Genomic DNA, 21,904 nt, shown 5'->3' with positions numbered 1-21,904 from the left:
GAAGTACAATTATTGAAAACTTTTATTGAAATATTAGAATGCATCCCTGCTGTAAATGATACACCAGGTATATTTTCATACGAAGTGGTTATGTTTGTTGTACTTGTACTTTCGCCAATTGTATTTGTAATTGGAACGTTCGAATTCTGACTACTAGATGCAGGAATATGGCTAGCCAAGGTTTGAGCAATATCTAACTTTTTCTGTGCTGAAGCTTCTACATAACTCTCAGCAACAGAAGAGCTCGTCCATCCTCCATGTCTTTTCAAGGATATTATAGCCTCTCCTTTATTTGTCAGGTGAGAGGCAGATGATCTGCAAAAGCAGTGGCCTGAATATACCTCTGAATTTGGCAGATTCAAAAATTTTGCTATCCTTCTAACCATCGATCCCATTTCATTAATACCAATCGGCTGCACTGTACATTTACCCGATTTATAATTCAAAAAGAATCTAGTATGTGCTGGTCGTAATTTATAATATTCGGCTTTTAACTTCAGCCAGATGGAGTTGGAAATAACAAATATCCTCTGTTGGTTGGTTTTTGTTTTTGGTATAGTAATAAATACATAATTTTCCTCAAACTTGAAATCATTTGTAGTCGTACTGCTCAACTCGACTCTTCTGCATGCACCAGAATATCCGATAATTATTCAAATTTCAAAATTCAATGCTGTAGTCAGAAACTTTTCAATGTGTTGAAAGAATCTTAAGGTAGCATTCCGATCTCAGCAGTCGCTTGCCGGCAGTCGCGGCCGGCAGCCGCTGCCCATTGCCACTGCTGTGCAGCGCTGCCACGAGCTTACGGATAGCAGCGACCGCGGCCTGGACGGCGACTCCGACTGCCAAGTGCAGTAGTGAAGCAGGAGTCATTGTGAACAGTTGTGCGTTTACAAACCGAACTATGTCTGACAACTTGAATAAACGAAAACGGGAACTCCTGCAACGATTGATGGAGGATGAAGAAGAGGATGATGAAATAATGTTGCTCCTGTTTGCATCTGAGAAGAGGAAAAAATCGATTCATTATATACATCTAGAGTTGATGAACATCCTAATAAAACGACACTTCAATTTGAAGGAAGAGAAATTCAGGAAGTACTGCAGACTAAATAAAGCACAATTTAAATTTGTTCTTAGTTTAATTGAAAACGATATTCAACAAAAGAAAAAAGGTTCAATTACGGCTGAGGAAAAATTATTTCTAACTTTAAGGTAAATATGTAAAAGATTCATTTTCATTTAGTTGGTAATATGCTTGAGAAGTACTTGGTGAAACATTATATGTATTGGAAATACTTAAATCAGTAGCATTTTGTAATGAAATTTCGGAACCTTGATCGGCCGGGGAACTACTAAAAGAATTACTGGAACTCTGGTTTAGGCTCTTTACTTCATAATCTACTAAGAGATTAAAAACTTTACTTTTGGCCTCGATTCTCAAGGCCGGAGTAAGTTTTCGCAACATGGTTCCAACGTGCGTGCAAAATGATTCGATGCCATCCACATCTGGTTCCTGCTGGTGCTGTTGTGTCAAAGTCTGAATGTCGTAGAGCCATCTGCAAAGAACTATTTTGACTTTCATTTTTTTTTGAATTCACACCGACTAGATTTTCCACTCTTTTTGTTTTGTTTCATATCAGCCGTTTCTGAAATGTTTTGCTCTATTGCACTAGTCGATACACTGACCATTACTGCTTCACTTGCACCTCCGCTGTTCATTTCGATTTCATCACCAGGTTCCACATAACCTTTTTTTTCTCTATTGAAACCGTTTTCAACATCATGTGTTACTTCACTTTCAGTATCATTGGCATCGTTAGCTAACTCAATATTTGATATAGTGCTTCTTTCTGTAGGAACTTTTTCCAAAAAAATGAGTCTTTCAATCAAAGGCCATTTTTTTGGTTTGCTGCCGGCTGCTGATCCAGTCGGTAGTTTATTTTTGTGCTTGATTCTTTGATAGGAATCTCTGAAGCAGGTTTAAAAATTTCAGATTCATGGCAACTGGTGAAACATACGCATCTTTAGAATTCAATTATCGAATATCAGCAAGCTATATAAGCAGAATAGTCCAGCAAGTTGTTGCAAGTTTGCGAAAGAATTTAGTACCAATTTTCCTTCCTGTGCCAACGGAAAATCAATTAAAACAAATAGGGGAAAATTTTTGGAATAGGTGGAATTGCCCGAAATGTTTTGGAGCAATTGATGGCAAGCATATACGCATTAGAGCTCCGCAAAACAGCGGATCAATGTTCTTTAATTACAAAGACTACTATTCCACTGTACTATTGGCTATTGTAGATGCAAACTATAAATTCATTGCTGTTGATGTGGGTTCATATGGAAAGGAAGGAGACAGCGGTATACAGTGGAACTTCCCTGACTCGAATCTCCAAGGGCCAGTAGTTTCACTTCGAGTTACGGAAAATTCGAAATAAGGAAAACTGGACTGAGTTGAGGGTGACCAATAAAAAAAACACGTATATATATATGCAAATGTATTGCAGATGTATTACAAAAACACGGTCCCATGTATGTACATTGTTTCGTCTCCAAAGAACACCTACCCGGTGAACAAAGACGTCTAATATGGAGAATGGTAAACAAATATGATTCCAAAGGAGGCTTCAAATATTTATTGTCTCGTAAAATATATTCATAAAACTGACAACATCAAAATGTAATTTCTTCGAAATATTGACAACGTCAAAAAAATTATGTTTCATAGATATCTTAGATACAGAGTTTCTCCAACATACTCCCACCTTGAGTTACAAAACATCAGAGGAGTAACTCAATTCCAAATCACCCTGTATACTTCGATGGGGGTTTGACAATTCTCCCATATCTTGTGACCACAGGTTTTTTCTCATGTGCGGGTTTGTCATCTTTTTCATTTTTCTGTTCTTCTGGTTCTCTGTCCCTTTTCGTTTCTTTCTCTTCTTTCATTTTTTCTTGTCCTATTTTGTTTAGAGCATGGAAATCTATTTCGTTATCCCGACTATTGATTTCTAGGGGATAAATTCTTTGCACTGGTCTCAATAATGACCCCGTAGCTGTTTTCAAGCGAACTACTCGAATTTTACCATCTCGCCCTGGAATCATTTCTTCTATTCGAGCCAGTGGCCAATCCAAGCCAAGTGGACCGGCAAGATCTACACCTGCGACTTCGAATACATTTGCATCTCTCACTCTATCTCTTGGCAAAGGTATCGGTGAAACTTCGGATGATTTTCCATTGTATCGTCTGCATACAACACATTTTGTAACGATTGATCTAAGTGTTTTTCTTCCTTTAAGTATCCAAAATCTTTCTCTCAGCAGGCCCTGTACACCAACATGGGAAGCTTTCACATGTTGTTCATGAGCAATTTTATCGACTACTGGATGCTTGCTGGGTAAAACAGCTGGGAAACGGAAATCTCGCGAATCTTCTCGGGCAGAAATTTTCGTTGAAAGTCGTATTATTCCATCATTATCAATAAAAGCACATAAAGTTTTCAGTTTGGGATCATTCAGTCCCTCAAATGCCTCTTCTTGAATAAACTTTATGATGCATTTTTCGGACGAAATCAGCTCTGCCAGTGACAATGGACCTCTTTTCTTTTCATTTCGGTTAAGAGAGTTGAAAATGAATCTTCGTATCCAACTCAATATCCTCACGATTTTTTCGAATCCTGAAAAACGCTCGTAGAACCATGAAGAACATTGGTTTGAAAATAACATTGAAGAAGTCACACACTTTCTTTTTTCAGTATTGATAACATTTTCTTCGACAGAATAATTTTGAGAAGGCCATTGTTCAGGGGATTTTTTTAGCCATTCCGGACCCTCCCACCATCTCGACTCAACTAATTGCTTAGGAGAACATCCACGAGAAGGTACATTTGACTGTTTTGGAGCAGGTACCAATTTCGTAGTTGTTTCATCAGTCTTTGTACACATGATATCAACATGTCTTCCATTACAGATTGAACACACCGAATTTACTCTGCATTTTCTTGCAATGTGACCATATTTAAGACATAGATAGCAGCACCCCCGTTCAATCAATTTCTTCTTACGATCAGCTAGTGTCCAATTTCTGGCATCTGAACAATCTCCACTGCAATGACTTCCGTTGCAAAAGTGGCATTTCTTCTGGAATTTATTATTCATCAGTCCAGATGCTGTTGGAAGAGCATTTTTTACAGGAGGACAATCCACAATCTTTTTTGTTTTAGATTGCATGTCGAAACCAGCAACCGCCAAAGTAATGCGTTCTTCATTTTCAACTTCCTTTCTAAGAAAGATCATCAGGTTATCCAAACGTATTTTCAAAGTGGATTCAACATCATAATGATTACTCCTTTGCCATACCCTAATCAAATCTTCGGGGAGGCAAGATTCCACCAGTGGGTACAACATTGCTGCGCATGTATCTGATGTCACATCTAGAGTTTCCAATGATCGCAACTGGGATTCTAGCTTATCATAGAGAAAACTAAGCTTATTTCTATTCCCAATACTAGTCAGTACCAATTTTAACAGCTCTCGAACATAAACTTCAACAAGAAGATCTTTTCGGCCAAATCGACTCTCAAGGCTTTCAATAACTTTGGGATAATTGTCTCCGCTAGGTGGATAACTCTCAACCAATTGACGAGCACGAGAGCTCGGAACCATAGCTTGTAAAAGATATTGAAACTTGTCTTCAACGGGAAGATCTTCATCATCGTGAATTCGCTTAAACTGACTCCAGAATGGAAGCCAGTCTCTGATATCACCTCCAAATTTCTTGAATTCTATAGTAGGTAGCTTCAGTTTACGCTTCGTGTGGGTGGAACATACGTATGATACGTTACTTGTTTCATCAGAATGATTCGGTGAATGATTCTCAACAATCAACTTGAGTTCATGATATTTTTTCAAAAAATTATCTGCTGATTCAATTTCGGAAAGCAAAGTACTCTCTTCGCTGCTTTCTGACTCTAGGATATGATCTAGCAATTGTCTGCCCAAATCAGCAATCAACTCGATTTTCTGGTCCAATATTCGAACATTTCCTCGAATTTCAATTAAATTAATATTCTTCTCACCAAGCAGTGTGATCACCGCATCATAAATTCGAGTGAATGATACTCTCTGAGCCTCAAGCATCTTCTTCACCTTCTCCATAATCTGAAGGTGTCCTGTCACGGTCGCCAAATTGTTTCGTCTCCAAAGAACACCTACCCGGTGAACAAAGACGTCTAATATGGAGAATGGTAAACAAATATGATTCCAAAGGAGGCTTCAAATATTTATTGTCTCGTAAAATATATTCATAAAACTGACAACATCAAAATGTAATTTCTTCGAAATATTGACAACGTCAAAAAAATTATGTTTCATAGATATCTTAGATACAGAGTTTCTCCAACATACATTATTTAATAAAAACACACAAAAAAACAAATACAAAAAAATCGAAACTTGTACATTTATTTCAAATACACATGTATTCTTACTTAATGAAATCTGTAATTTTCGTTTGTTTAAATACGGACCACTTATTTCTGTCTATGAAATCCTCCACTAAATTTAACGACACATGTACTGCAAGCGGAACATTTTCTTTTGACGAAGCAAAATTTCTCAGGGTCTGAAGAGCAGAATACGCTTGCTTGAAGGTGGTTGTGACATCAGTAGTTGTTTCAACCTCGCCCTCACTAGAAAATTCCTCTTTCTCTGAGTCTAAAACAATAGATTATGACATGTGTGTTTAACATTAATGCTACATATCACTTCAAATTCACCTTTTTCAGAAGAAACTAGATTTTCTATAACGTCTTCTAAAATTTCTTCGTCTGTTGGTAATCCCATTGTTTGCACACCATCGTGAATATCGACGTAATCTTCAAAAGAAACATCGGCGCTTCCCATTGCCCTTTTGCATGTTGTCCAAAATTGTTACAATTCAGACAATGGAAGATCGTCGCCTTCATCCCAGTCAGCTGTAGCAGCATTCTGTATTAATTCATCTTTAACAAAACCTGCCTTTCTAAAACAATGACGGATTGTTTGTTGTTTCACATCGCAATTCCAGGTTTTATTGAGATCCCTGATTGCATCAAGTAACGATACAGTGGCAGGACTTGATTCTTCCATATGTGCCAAGACATTCATTACTATTCGTTTTCTATAATGCTGATTAAGATTTTTGATAATCCCTTGATCCATTGGTTGTAGAACAGACGTCAGATTAGGAGGAAAATATTCCAGTTTAATATTTTTTAGACTTACTTCTACATTTTTAGGATGTGCAGGACAATTGTCCATAAAAAGTAAAATCTTCCTATTCTGGGCAACAAAGATTTTATCTAGACTTTTGAGCTACTTAGCGTAAATTTCACTTTTCATCCACGCCTTCTTATTGTGCTCGTAATCAAAATCAAGTGATTTTATGCCCTCAAAACAACGTGGGTTTTTTGACTTGCCAATAACGAGCAACTTCAACTTTTCTGAACCACTCATATTGCTGGCAACCATAACTGTAATTCTCTCCTTGCTGTGTTTGCCACCAAAGCATTTTTGACCTTTAAAAGCTAATGTTTTGTTGGGTCAACATTTGAAGAAAATACCCGTTTCATCAGCGTTAAAAATATCGTTTTCGTGGAATTGTCTGATTAAATCTGGCAAAACGTTGTTTTTCCAATCTTCACTAGATTTTGTATCTGTAGAAGCACTTTCACCACAAACTGACATTTGGGCGATATTATGTCTTTTTTTAAATTTATCTAGCCACCCTACACTAGCTGAAAAATCTTCGTGACCCGAAGCAGCGGCATATTCTAGAGCTTTCTCTCTGATTAGGACTCCCGAAAGAGGAAGATTTTTGGCACGCGCGGTAGTAACCCACTTAAGCATAGCTTCATCAACACCGATATTCACACAAGTTGTAAGCCTTTTCCGTTCGGAGTTAGAATCATAGCTACCTTGTTTTTCTAAAAGTTTATCTTTGTTTTTCAAAATGGTTATTAACGTGTTTGGGGGAATCCCAAATTGTTGGGCAATAACTTTCTTTTTCTTTTCGCCTGTTTCTACTTCAGCAATTAATTTTAATTTCTCCTTCAGCGTCAAACACTTCAAGTTTCGCTTCGATGTCATTTTAGTTCACCACTGATACCCAACACAAAGCCTTTTTAAATTTCACAACGTAACTTATCAGAACTGATATTTTATAGAGCGCGTGCGCGATTCAACGTTCGTAAGGAAACTAAGAAAAACAAGATTGGATCTGTCGGCGACTCCCCGCTCGGTAATTCCCCGAAGTTGCAGTGAGCGTTTGCCGAAAAAATTCGAGTTATGCTTGGTTGCCGCCTCGGTTACTGCTGAATTTCAGTTCGAGTTTCAGAAATATTCGAGTTATGGAAATTCGACTTATAGGGAAAAAATACATGGCGATGTTGTCGAAACGTTTTTGCTTTCAAGAAAATTCGACTTGAAGAATTCTTCGAGATAGGGAAGTTCGAGTTAGGGGAGTTCCACTGTATTTAAAAAGTCGGCTATGGGGAAAAATAATTTAGGTGAATTTAATGTGCCTAAACCAGTACCTCTACCAGGGACAGATACCTTATCACTTATGTCTAGATATAATCTATAAGAGAGGTAAATATTAATATTAATCTTAAGGTTAATGGCACTTTTAAGGTCACTGCATTCCCACCTGGAGCTTGTTGATTCTCTTTGGCTTCATTAAATTGTGCCACATGAGTTTACACATTTTGCGTATTAATCTGAATCATCATCTGATTCTGAGCCCTCTTCGGATTCCTCCTCTATTTCTGGGCAATATTCTGCCCTTTTCTGTAGGAAAGATGTTTTGTCTTGCACCTTCAAGATATAGAGTTCCACAGAGCGCCTCAGCAACTCTAGTTCTGAGATGCTGTCATCCGCAGGGAGGAGAGCAATAGACTCTTGTTGTATTATTTGAAGTAGCATGGTCCTTCCCACAGAATCCTTCCTTTTAGCAAGCTCCATTGCTTTCTCATATCTCTGTTTTACTATCTCGACCTTTGGTTGACCTATGGAACTTACTTTGGAGTTGTCTTGTGGTGCTCTCTGACTGTAGACAGTGTTTGCGGAAGAGTGGGAGATGGATATCCATATTATTTAATTGGTGACGACGCCTTTGCATTAGATGTCTACATGATGAAACCCTATTACAAAAACCATGTCAGGGGCTATCGTAATAAAGCAATAATATTATTATTCTAATCAACAATATTAATCCTTCATAAACTTATATTTTTGGATAACTATAGAAGAAATACTGCAAATGTCCTAATATATGATTCTATGAAAATAAATAAAAATTATTTTATAATATGTTATTCATTCTTGAAGTACAATTATTGAAAACTTTTATTGAAATATTAGAATGCATCCCTGCAGTAAATGATACACCAGGTATATTTTCATACGAAGTGGTTATGTTAGTTGTACTTGTACTTTCGCCAATTGTATTTGTAATTGGAACGTTCGAATTCTGACTACTAGATGCAGGAATATGGCTAGCCAAGGTTTGAGCAATATGTAACTTTTTCTGTGCTGAAGCTTCTACATAACTCAGCAACAGAAGAGCTCGTTCATCCTCCATGTCTTTTCAAGGATATTATATCCTCTCCTTTATTTGTCAGGTGAGAGCCAGATGATCTGCGAAAGCAGTGGCCTGAATATACTTCTAAATTTGGCAGATTCAAAAATTTTGCTATCCTTCTAACCATCGATCCCATTTCATTAATACCAATCGGCTGCACTGTACATTTACCCGATTTATAATTCAAAAAGAATCTAGTATGTGCTGGTCGTAATTTATAATATTCGGTTATTAACTTCAGCCAGATGGAGTTGGAAATAACAAATATCCTCTGTTGGTTGGTTTTTGTTTTTGGTATAGTAATAAATACAGAATTTTCCTCAAACTTGAAATCATTTGTAGTCGTACTGCTCAACTCGACTCTTCTGCATGCACCAGAATATCCGATAATTAATATTACCTGCAATTTTGTTCCAAAATTATGAACATGTCCTTCCAAAATTCATAAATGGGATAATATCAAGAATAATATACATATATTATAGATATTTTTAAAGAGATTTGCATCTGACGTTAACATTTACTGACTTGTAACATGTAATATATGAAGTTGTGCATCTAACAATATGTACAGTGCTTTTGTCCATTACTGAATCTATCTAACCCAAGATTAACCTAGTTTTTCATTTTTTTGCAAATACAGAGTTTTGCATTTAGCGGGCTCATATATTCATTTGCTTGGTTCTGTGTTTCCTCTCCCAATGAATAACGTTGGCTCCTGGTCCATTTCGTTTCCCATTTGGAGTACATAGTCATTTGGTTGTTCGATATCCAGATCTTCTTCTAAATCCAACTCGATTTCGTCCGAAGATTTACCTTGGAATTGGCCTGCATTGCTTTTTTCCATAGGTAGGAGCAATTTCGATATTTTTGCTGTTTGACAGACGTCATCAGGAAGTCGATAGGATGATCGATGTATTCCGAGTGTATGCCCCATAAGTGATGCTAATTGATCCATATCATTGTCTCTCATATTGAACAATTTAGTAAGAGGGGCAAGATGTTTTCTTAGTCTAGTGGAAGTAATAGCGTCTGGATTTTTACCTTAAGACATAGCATATTTCCTTAATATCTTATATCCCATGGTAGGCAACTGCGTTGCAAGGTTTTCGAATAGGTAATAGTCAACTTTTTCGAAAACATATTCTCTGTTTTTCAAAATTGAATTCAAATGCTTCTGTGATTAAAACTGGTATACCACGGCTTCTCTTACCTCTGATAACTATTCTTTTGAAGTTTTTCATCAGTGTTTTTTCTGTTTCAGAAATAGCTTTCGAAAACTTTTCATATTCCTGACAACTAGTACAGTAGACTCGCGATACTGTGAACACAAAATGTATCAAGGGTGTTCGAGTTATCGGAAGTGTTCATCTTAAGGGGGGTAGGGCAATGTGCAAATTTTGTGACGTATTTTATAATAATTCATTTATTTTAACACTTGAAATATTGTGTAATTTTGGTTTGAATTTGTTTACTCTTCAAATTTTCCAGTACAGCTTTTTCTTGCAGGCGTTTCAAAGTTATTATGTCTTGTATTTCCATAAAATTTTCTTCAGCCCAATAAATAACAGTGGAAATTGATTTCACTGCTTCGAAATGTGGAACTTTGGGCCTTACAATATCGACATCGTTATCTTCATCGTCGCTGTTTTCTGGAATATTTTCATCATTCATATCTAGCTCATCGCAATTCCACCGTTCAATTTCTTTTTCATTATAATCATGCTAAAATATAGAAAATTTGAAGGAAATGAAAATGTATGCTGATTTTACTTACCGGTTGAAGTTCCATTAAGAGTGATATTGTATCTTTCACAACAACTTTTTCTCTATTGAGCATTTCTTGTAACATACTCAAAGGTATATTATCCTCATCAGTGAAATCTTCAGTGCGATCAAACAAATTTTTCCAACACTTTGAAATCATCTCTGCATCCAATTTGATCCATGCAACTTGTAAATGAGCCACACAATCTTTTAAAGTAAGTCGTTTCAGAGCATCGGTTATGTTTTCCTTTTGACTCACAATTTGACTCAATAAGCTCCTTCTGTAATGTAGTTTTGTTAAACGTAGGATATTCTGATCCATGGGTTGGATCAAAGGAGTCACGTTGGGCGGCATATAAACAGTGAAAATTATTCCATCTGAACTTCGTAATTCCTCAGCCGGCGGATGACAAGGAGCATTATCCAAAATGAGAATTGCTTTTTGAGGCAGTTTTTGACCTCGCAGAAAGGATCTGACCTGAAATTTGAGTTTGATATCATTATGTTATACGAAACGTAAAAAAATTACATGTCACTCACCTCTGGAATAAAATGATGAAAAAACCATGTCTTCAAGATGTCTATCGTCATCCAAACATTTTTTGAGTGCTTGTAGATGAACGGATTTTTAAAATTTTTAAAACATCTTGGCTTCGCTGCTTTACCTATTAATAAAGGCGTCAACTTATGCGAACCATTAGCATTCACGCACCCCAATAAAGTAATACGTTGCTTAGCCATCTTCAATCCAGGAGCTGCTTTTTCAGAAAGGGCAACAAATGTTTTGTCAGGGAGAAGTTTCCAAAAAAGGCCTGTTTCATCTGCATTGTATATTTGATGGTTACTTAGGTGATGTTCTTGAATTAAATTCTTCAGCTTCTGCTTGAAAGGATCGACTAATTCTGGCTGCGATGATAGCTTTTCGCCAGTAATTTTTAAAAATCTAACGCCATGTCGAATTTTAAATCGCTGTAGCCAACCATCACTGGCATTGAAATTATTGGTTTCTTTAAATTCTTCATGTAATTTTGATGCCATGTGTTTAATCATATCTCCTGTGACAGGAACATTATGTTTCCTCTGATTTAGGAACCATTTGTATAATTTTCTTTCCATTTTTGGATTTTCCGGTCTTCTCAACGTTCGCTTCTTGCTAGGTTTCAAGGTTTTATTGACAGAGTCCTTTATTTTTTCAGCCTTCTTCTTTATGGAACAAATCGTTGATTTTGCTACGCCATATTTCACAGACAAAGCAGTTACACTTAGACCTTTTTTGTGTTCGTCTAATATATTCGCTTTCTCAAATAGAGTTAAACACTTCGGAGGCATCGTTACACTCTGATATTCCCGTAAACGCAAAGTACGATATTCACTGTTTCAATAAATCTGAGATACTAAATGTATTATGACTTATCAAACAAGTCTGAACGTGTTCGTAAGCGAAAAAAATAGATTATCTGTCTCTGTTCATGTTACCGAATTTCTGCGATGTTCACGTTACAGAGTAGTCAATGGATCAGAATTTCTGTTCACGTTATAGAGCCATTCACGGTATCGCAAGTTCACGTTATTGCGAGTCTACTGTATTCGAAATTACATTCTTACGTCTCCAAAGACATTATTTGGAGTTCACCGGTCATCTTCTGTTCAATAGAAGTAACCGGCAATTTATAGTTATTTTTCTTCAAAGCCTTTGAAGCCCCTTCAGCCTTTTTCTAGAGGGCAATTTTTCAGTTTCTTAAATCACTTGCCAGAATCTTGCCAAAACCACTTTTGCTTAATAATTTTTTCTTAACCCTCTAATGCCCAAATTTTTTTTTTCTATTTTGAAATTATTTTCGTTTGATTTCAACATAGTTTATATATAATCTACATCTTTTTCTCGAAAAAAGTTAACTGATTTAGTTTTACACCCGATTCAGTTGTGGCCGCCTCAAGGCGGATCTGAGCATTTAGGACAAAATATTTGATCATGTATTCAGGTGAAGGCAAGATTGGAATACAAATGTTTTATAGAGATTTAATTTCAGAAAAGATACATATGCTACTTATTTGGAATGGAACAATGAAAAACAATTTTTTGCAGCAGTGCAACATACATTTATTTTGCATTTAGAATAGGTACACTGAGTTTCTGACTTGCACCCAGGTAATTTGCATTGACGCTTACCGGAACGATGAAGCCACTCAAGCAAATGATTAAATGCATCCAACCTTGTGTCATCAGTTCGTAAATACGTTTTTTTGGGTGATTTCTTAACAACTTTGGGAGATGGCGAAGCTCTTGGACGACCAACACTTTTCTTTGTTATATCTTCCCTGAGATGCTTACAAAGTATTGCAGCTACCTCTTTCCTAAAAGAAGGTAGCTGTGACTTCAATTCTTTTGGATATGTTTTATTTATTCTTCTATGTAGTAGGTATGCGTTAACCATAGCCATATCTATCAGGTGGAGGAATATTCGGTTAGTCCATTTATTAGTCTTCATTTTGATTCGGTAGCGATCTATAAGACCATCCATCAAGCCTACACCACCCATATGGGCGTTATATTCGCGAATAATAATAATAAGTCTTTATTTCCAACAGGTATTGGTACCCAATTATAGGAAATCAGAAACAACAATCAATATAAAATCAATACTAGTTGATGATAGTTGGACAATCAACATCTATCCTTTTCTTCTGCACTCTATCATATTGTGAGATTTTCTGTTCTACTTCAGTCTCATTATCTTTGATGAATTGTTTTATCCCCACATATGTTGATACTAATCTTACACATTTATTATCTTTCCAAAGAGTAGTGGAGATATCGACACCATGACAAGAATGGATATTCTTCAGAATATCCGCGTTTTTCTTTTTGGACTTGCTTGTCCGTAGATAATTTGCAATTAGCAATTCGATGTTTGTATTGTTCCCAAGGAAAATATGCCTCTGCTATACAAGTAAATCATCAATGGTATTGCCGTATAATAATTATCGAAATAAAGTATATACTGCTTATGATCTGGTATTATTTGTGACAGTCTTGATACCACATTGGATGCTGCTCCCAAATCTGGTGCTCCACTTGGAATTTTATTATCACCTGCGCCAGAATACAACTCGAAGGCATATGAAAATCCGTAAGAGTCGCAAAGTACAAATAATTTCATGCCCCACTTATGAGGTTTGGCTGGCATGTATTGTCGTAAATGGGATGCCATTTTTGTGGAACACATTTGTTCATCAACACAGAGGCGTTGATTCATAGGCACTAACTGAAATCGTTTGTTGAAATAATCAACAATCGGTCGAACTTTATATATCGCATCAAATCTTCTGACGAAATCTCATCATTGTTGTTGAAATGAAGGAAGCGACGAATTTCTTCGAATCTATTTCTTGTCATAGTTTAATGTATGGGTTCGAAGGAATTTTCTGACCAATATTCTCCAGTATTCGGGTATTTATAAACTGACATTTATAATAAAATACCTACAAATTTTCTGATCTCGGGCGGTGACGTTATGAATTTTGTCGATATATTTACTTGTCGTGCATACAAATTATTTTAGTCAGCAATATGTTGATACAAACTTTCATCGAAAAAGTAGTTCAAACATTCATAAGGAGTTTTCAGCTCTGAAAATTGCTTCGAAGTTGGAATAAATCGGGTGGTTCCTTAGGCAGTTGGTCAACGCCCATTACTCTCAGGAATCTAACTAAAGATGGATTGAAAGTGAGTCGGTAAGGATGAGATAATATCAACCTACAACACTGGTCAAATTCAATGGCACAACCAAAGTTAGAAATCAACAAACCCATAGATCGTGTAGCGAAATCGTTGAAATCTCGGTCAGGTCTCTCAGGGTAGAGGAGTGCAGCACAGAGTTCTTTCCTGGGTCGGGATGGTCCGCCACAGTTGATGGTATAGCCAAGGAATTTAACATCTTGGATCCTGTCTGCAAGCTGAGTCTTTTCAGAATTTATAATCATGCCAAACTGTCCCGCATAAGCGACTAACAAGTTAACGTTGATCTTTGATGATGTAGCGACTAGTGAGTCGTCTCCGAGTACGAGATGGTCATATACTGTGATGCCTTGCTTTCTGATGCAATATTGAGTGACAATCCAGTTAACGACAGAGTCTACTAACTGAGTAAAAGTAACAGTAATACATCAAACGCAACTCTGACTAACCATGATGGAATGGTCTTATCAAATCTCTTGTAATCTGACGACAACAAGTTCTTATGCTTGGCGAATCTATGAAAAATTCTCCTACAGCCGCCTCTTGCCGTCTCAAAACCATAAGCAAGCGGGGTTGGATGCTGCTTAAAAGCATTAATGAGTGGTAGAGCGAAGCAAGCTTCTTGAAACGATACAGTACAAGGATAACCCCATACAGCACGCACTTTCTTCTCTCCCCTTTCGACGAGATGTGGTCTAACATAAGCCGCGCAGTCCGGTAGACTGACGTATTTCCCTTCTTTTACTAAGTGCCAGACTCTTCGTATACTCTGGAATGCATGTGGGTCGTTAGCTACTTCACGTTTGGTCTTATATCCATACTCTTTTCACGGGAGTCCAGGTGATGATCCCCAGTTATCGAGGGTCTTAGATGGAATATCATTGAGATGTATAGGATTAACCAGTTTTGGAAGTCTAAACGCCACAAGGCAATCTGAGATTACTTAATCCAATAAAGGATCATGAAATCGTGGCATGCCGGATCCACCATACAATCGAATGTCGGCTCGGATGTCGTTAACAGTGACTGGACTTCTGACTAGTCCACCAGCGTTCTTAGCAGCCCAACTTGGGCAGTAGAATGATTTAGTTTTTGTAAAGTGGCGCTGACAGTACGGTCTATCATAACCAATAAACGCCATCTTAAAAATCGATTCGAATACCTGTTTCACCATCAGCTTCTTCTTGTGATTGTGTTGCATTGCTGCTGGTTGACTCCTTGTGGTTTACCCAATACATTAACGGTAAATAACCTTCAGAATTATCGTCACTATTCGTGTCGTTCATAGAGTTGCCGAAATGGGGATCTTCGATTATGGGAAGAACATTTTCATCTAAGTCACTAGAATGAGAAGAGTTTTCTTCGATATCAGTGTTCAATTCATCAGAATCAATACTCTTCAATAAACAAAATATGTCATCTGATGTAATTTTTTGTTTTTAGTTCTCAATCAAGCTGGATATATTACGAGTGGAGGTATTTTGCTCAATTTACTCGGCTTAGTTCAACCAAGTCCCTGAAGTCAATTTTTCGAACGTCTTAGGACAGTCGGGATAAAATACCCAAAAGAGATAAGGTTAGCTTCTCGAAAAAAAAAAACAAACTACTAACTCATCCATTTTATAGAGGCAATTAGGAATAGCACAGCACCTTATACAGGGTGTCCCGTAAAGACCACGTCAAACCGAGGGAGAATGTAGATCGAAGGATAACCCACCTGCTATGACAAAATTCCTCTTATAAAAGTCTTACCGTTTTCGAGATATTTATTTTTTTTTGAAAATAATGAATTTTTGCCCCTTTCAATAGTTTTGTCTTCACGGTTGGTACAATTTTACACCTTTTTGGTTAATTTTTTCAGTAAAATATTGCTGAAGAATGATTTTAACGTTAACATCAAAGACTTACTCCGAACATTTCAAAGGGGGGCTGTGAAAAATATTTTTATTGAAAATTTTGGTAGTGGATTATTTTGTTCATGAAGTTTAGGCCATCGTAGTGGAAAAAAAAATGTACCGAGCTACTGCTGCACATTACACCAATAAATTGCCTATTTTATAGAGATTTCAGAAAGGTATCACACAAATCATTTGTTGTTCAAAGAAAAAAGATATGGCTGTTTTTATCCACATGGGTACGTTTCTGACTATAATTTGACGGTTATTATTTAGGGTAGATACTAATATTTTTAATGAAATGAAAAGCATTTACACTCATTAGAGAACATGTTCAAAATGGCGACCTCCTACGCGTATACAGGCTCTGCATCGATTGAGAAAGGACCTTTTCACTGCCCTCAAATTGATGTCGGATATTTCCGCTGCAGCAATTCGGATGCGTTCTCTTAATTCTGCTTCATCACGTATGGGTGTTGCGTATACTTTTTCTTTTAGGCAGCCCCAGAAAAAAAAGTCTTGAGGATTTAGGTCAGGTGAACGAGGAGGCCACAAAATTTCACCTCCTCTTCCAATCCACCGGTGGGGATAAGTTCGATTCAAATGTGCGGTAACTTCGCGTCCGTAATGTGCTGGGCATCCATCTTGTTGAAACCACAAACTACGTCGTAGCGCCAGTGGCACATCTGCCAATAAAATGGGCAGCTGGTCGGTTAAAAATTCCAAATAATTATTTGCGTTCAGTGATGGCGGCAGTTCGATAGGGCCCAAAATTGAACCATTGATAGATAGATAGTTTATTTCCAGATTATATACAAAAACTTATACATAAAAAGAAATAGTGTCAAAAAAATCATACAAAGAAAATTAAACTAAATTCTCAGAATTGAAGTAATCGTTCATATTATATGGTTCAAGATTAATTAACAAATTTTTAACATCTTTCTTGAATTTATTAAAACTATTACAACATTTTATATTGTTAGGCAACTTATTAAAAATTTTTATGCACATATAAAAAGGACCTTTTTCTAATAAAGTTAACCTGTGCTGTGGATAAATTAAATCATGTGTTCTGGTAGCATAATCATGACTGTGACCTGTATCAAACTGATTTTTATTTTTGAAAGTGAACAACAAACATTCATAAATATAGAGAGCATATACAGTCATGATAGACAAAGTCTTAAATTTGCCTCTGCATGATTCTTTAAATTTCATGTTATATATTGTTCTTAGAGTTCTTTTCTGCACAATGAAAACTGATTGAATTTTTGAGTTGCTTCCCCAAAAAATTATACCATACTTCAGATTTGACTCGAAGTTAGCAAAATACAGAATTTTAAGTGTATTCATGTTCATGTAATTAGCGACAGTTTTGATTCCGTATCCGATACTTCCCAATTTCAAGCATAATTGACTTATATGCGTTTCCCAATTTAAAAATTCATCAATATTCACCCCTAAGAATTTTGTAGTTGTTACTGGATACATTGTATGATTTTCAAATTGAATCATTTCTGGTTTGGACAAATTTGATTGTTTAGTTCTGAATAGCATTAAATTGGTTTTAGATTCATTTATTTTCAGTTTATTCATATCGAACGAACGTTTTGCGTTGATAAAGATGGTTTCTGCTTTTTCGAGAACTTCTGGTACATTTTTCCCTCCCACTAATATATTAGTGTCATCGACATAATTCGTCGTAAGGCAACAATCTAATGATGGAGGAAGGTCATTTATAAAAACAATGAATAAAATGGGTCCAGCTATACTCCCTTGTGTTATACCGGTATTGACAATTTTGATATCAGATTTGATAGACTTATCAACTGAAACCTGTTGCTTTCTATTTGTGAGAAAAGAACGTATCCATTCATTCGCTCTTCCTCTTATGCCATATTTATCTAATTTCAGCAGTAAAAGCTCATGGTTAACGCAATCGAAAGCCTTGCTAAGATCAATAAAGAGACCTAAAGCTAAATGTTTGTTCTCTAAGTGATTCAAAATTGCATTTATGAACTGATATATGGCGGTATTTGTTGATTTGCCTTTCAGATAGCCATGTTGGAATTTGGAGAAAATATTGTGTTCATTCATAAAATTGAGCAGTCTAGAAATCATCACTATTTCGAAAATTTTTGAAAAAGCAGGCAACAAACTAATCGGTCTGTAATTACCCAGTTCATCAGGATCCCCCTTTTTAAATAATGGTTTGATAATAGCAAATTTCAATTGATCAGGATAGATTGAATATTTCATAGAGTTATTAATGATGTAACAGATAATTTCTGACAGTTCTATTATTGATGATTTCACGATGGCAATAGGTACGTCGTCATAACCAGAACAAAATTTATTTTTCAGATGATGAGACAAATCTACAAGTTCATGTGTGGTGACCGGTTTAAGAAATATAGAGCAATTATTATCTTGAATCATACATTCGAAAGGGATATTGCTTTGATTTGCAGAAATATTTTGTACTATATTAACAAGGTAATCATTGAAGTCATTGGCTAATTTTTTTGAATTATTTCGTGTTGGATTTTGTTCATTACAACTTTTTCCTGTCAATTCTTTGCATATAGCCCACATAGATTTCATCTTACAATCCGATTTCGCTATTCTCTCTTCAAAAACTCTATATTTTTCCAGTTTTAACATTTTGTCATACTCTTTTTTACAAAGACTATACTGATTTTTGAAAGATGAATCGAATTCAGATAAAACCAGCAAAATATCCAAGCAATTTTTTGCCCGCTTTATGTTAGCATTCGGTTCAAAGTGAATTTTCTTTTTCTTATGTACTAGAGTTAAAGGAAAACATTCATTGAAAAGGCTTATGAATTGATTACTGAAAACACGCCATTGTTCATTGACATTAGATTTTTCGGTCAGATAAACATTTGTCCATGTTTGCTGTGAAAGTTTACTTCGGAAAAGTTCTTTGTTTTTTTCAGTGAAAAAACTTTTTCGAGAAAGTACATTCTTAGAAGTATTAATTATTTCAAAAGATACTTTTTGAGCCCTATGATCAGAAATGTGGTACTCTGAAACCTCAGCTTTCAGATTACCCACAAAGTTAGTACATATATTATCTAGAGAACTTTTTGAAAGATGAGTTACTCTGGTATAGTCATTAATTTGAGGTTCAATAGAAAAATGGTTCAAAAGAGTAAATAACCTGTTTTTAGTGTTATTCTCGTCCCTCATTTCGATGTTAGAGTCCCCTGCTATAAATATGATGATATTAGGTTCAATTTTTTCGGATAACAAACATTCAAGTTTTTCAAAGAATACCTCGACAGTTCCATTTGGAGGTCTGTACACTGACACAATTATCATCTTCATTTTATTCACTTCACACTGTATCGCACTGCATTCAAATTCTCCGATAGTAGATAGGTTACTAATGGATTCACATTGCTTTGCTAAAATGTTATTCTTGATAAAAATTGCCGATCCACCGTGTTTTCCTATTTCCCGACACATACTGGCCGCTAACTTGAAGTTTTTCAATCCCAATTGGCAAATTTGTTCCCTTGATTTCCAGTGTTCTGTTATACAGAGAATGGAACAATCTGGGTTGTCTGCAAGTAACTGTTCAAGTTTGTCGATACTATTTCCTAAGGACTGTACATTTTGATGAATAATGCTTATTGTGTTAAGTAATTCAATTAATGGTTTCGAGGGTCTACTTGTTGAGTTAGCACCCTCTTTTTGCCAAAAAACCTCGACACAATTGCTCCAGAAGGCCAGATCTCTCGTTTCCAGGCTTCTTTGAGATGTTCTTGCCGGATTGTTACCTTCATAGAGGTATATTTATCAGGGTATTTAGAAGCATGTACTTCACAACTAACATCGGGAAATTTATTCTTTAAGATGCCCACTAAATCACTGGTTTTGGTACTTGGATGTAATCTGGTGACATGTAGAGAGACCAATTTCGGTACAGTCTGAATGGTTCCTGCCTCATTACATTGACCAACCACAAAATTACGACGTCTTTTAGGTTTAACTTTTATCCAATCAGTGTTATTTTGATTTTTGAAATTCCTTTCGTTATTTTCTGTATGACTGTATGTCTCGTGAGATGTTCGTTTAAGATCTTCCTTAGGCGTACAGTCTTAGCTTCTGTCAACGCGTAGATCTCGTCTTTGAATGAACCGATTTGGCGGTCTTCTCGGATCGAGTCTGTAGCGTCGAAATTGTTGGGCGTCAACTGCTGGTTTTCTTGAAAGCACCGTTTGATGGTACTTTTGTCTGGGTATAGGTGCACGATTGTTTTAGCCGGAATGTAATCGCATGTACAGAACTTAACCTTCTGTGACGTAGCAATTGCCACTCCTTCTGGCCCCCTATTCAGCGTTTCCTTTGCCTTCGTAAAGACTCCCACGTACCTTTGTTCGCGCTCAGACATTGCGCCGTTGACTACGTCTCCAGCTTGTTGAATGTCTGGCGTTTCCTTGTCCCTATGCTCATTCAGCGTTGGCTTAGATCCCGTCCGTAGATCGGTTCCGCGCTTCCCGCGTCGTGAGCGTTGGTCCTGAGGTTTTCTCTCTTTCTCCATTGAGTTAGAGTGTAAATCCTTTTTAGGTGTAGGTTTGTTGCTTTTACGCATGATAATAATCTATACAGATAATTAATTCCAATAATTTGGATTATTTTGATTTTGATTTTTGATTATTCCAGTCAAAAAATTGACCTTGAATCGATATTGTGATCTATCTTCTCTCATCTCGTGTGGATTTATAATATTCCAGCTATGTAAATTGTGGATATTCATGTACCCATCCTTGGTATAGGACGATTCCTCGCTCCAAATGATCTTATCAAAAAAATATGGATCTGCATGATGCTTTCGCAACATTTGCCGGCAAAATTGAATTCGCGTTGGGTAATCCCTGGGTAGCAAACTTTGAACTCGTTGGACGTGGTAGGGGTGATGATTGTGCCGCTGCAAGATTCGACTAGCAGTTGATTTGGGTATGCCTGTAAGGCGTTCTATCATTCGAGTAGAAATTGATGGATCTTCTTCGACTACATCCAAAACGATGTCATCATCCACCGTTGCGGGCCGGCCATTACTGATACGACGCCCAGGAACTCTGCCTTCGGCAATAGCGTTGTGTGTTCGGATAAACACTTCATAGTTTGGATGTCGGCGATTGGGGTACCGTTCTGAATACATCCTTGTCGCAGCTCGAGCATTAAGTCGCACTTCTCCGTAAATTAAATGCATGTCAGCGTATTCCCGCGAGGTATACGGAACGTTTGCTTCTGCCATTTTGCAGAATAACGTCAACAACAATTAACAGATCAGAGTCCACAGAGCGCCAAAGAATGACGAATAATGAAGAAGCTTGGATAAGATAACTAAAACAAATAAAGTGTATGTAGCATCTTACGACAACAAAACACTATTAATGAATTACTCACTAAACGGCCATAATCCATTTTTAGATATAATGTAATAAAATCTATTTTTGTACTTAATGGTAAGAGAGTTTATTCATGAAAATACATTCAATAGAGTTTATTGAATGTATTTTCATGAATAAACTCTCTTATTATTATTATTATAACACTGTACTGTACGGTTTTTTTGGTCTCCTGTGAAATTGTTCAAAATGGACTTAGCAGATTTACACTCTTAGCCGACGATATGGAGTTTTACTATGAACATTGCGGATTATGTCAGTAATTCCGCAGTTATGTTCAAAAGGTGGGGCTGGATTCCCGGCCTGTGTAATTCCCCACTTTGGAAAAAGGATATTTGAATCGTTACCTATTCTATGTTCTTGTTTCTGAACTAAATTGATCAGAGGGATATCATCATCAGAGTCCCACAAGTCATCACTGATGTCATCTTCGACG

The 21,904-nt window shown here is 36.6% G+C and overlaps 3 protein-coding genes across 7 annotated transcripts in view; 1 reads left to right on the top strand and 2 right to left on the bottom strand.

Annotated features, from left to right (window-relative positions):
• Positions 1–21,904, top strand: part of LOC123679837 (rap guanine nucleotide exchange factor 4) — a 697,170-nt gene that overhangs the window by 452,985 nt on the left and 222,281 nt on the right. The window lies entirely within an intron of this gene.
• On the bottom strand, positions 6,586–7,131 carry LOC123680824 (tigger transposable element-derived protein 4-like). The gene has a single exon (XM_045618939.1). The coding sequence runs from the start codon at positions 7,129–7,131 to the stop codon at positions 6,586–6,588; it is 546 nt and encodes a 181-aa protein (XP_045474895.1).
• Positions 10,034–11,732, bottom strand: LOC123679840 (jerky protein homolog-like). Its single transcript, XM_045617369.1, has 3 exons — positions 10,931–11,732; positions 10,401–10,868; positions 10,034–10,348 (listed from the first exon to the last, which is right to left on the bottom strand). Exons 1-3 carry the CDS (start codon positions 11,717–11,719, stop codon positions 10,055–10,057), a joined length of 1,551 nt encoding a protein of 516 aa, XP_045473325.1. The 5' UTR covers positions 11,720–11,732; the 3' UTR covers positions 10,034–10,054.

This window comes from Harmonia axyridis, chromosome 5 (genome assembly GCF_914767665.1).
Source record: "Harmonia axyridis chromosome 5, icHarAxyr1.1, whole genome shotgun sequence".
NCBI lineage: Eukaryota > Metazoa > Arthropoda > Insecta > Coleoptera > Coccinellidae > Harmonia > Harmonia axyridis.
The sequence above is the reverse complement of the archived record's forward strand: the minus strand, read 5'-3'. Positions and strand labels throughout refer to the sequence as shown.

Bases quoted from the DNA above. Each gene is read 5' to 3' on its own strand.
- LOC123679840 (XM_045617369.1), bottom strand. From the start codon at position 11,719: ATGCCTCCGAAGTGTTTAACTCTATTTGAGAAAGCGAATATATTAGAC. The intron at 10,869-10,930 runs GTGAGTGACATG...CTCAAATTTCAG, and splicing joins TTCATCATTTTATTCCAGAG to GTCAGATCCTTTCTGCGAGG. The intron at 10,349-10,400 runs GTAAGTAAAATC...TCTATATTTTAG, and splicing joins TCTTAATGGAACTTCAACCG to CATGATTATAATGAAAAAGA.
- LOC123680824 (XM_045618939.1), bottom strand. From the start codon at position 7,131: ATGACATCGAAGCGAAACTTGAAGTGTTTGACGCTGAAGGAGAAATTA.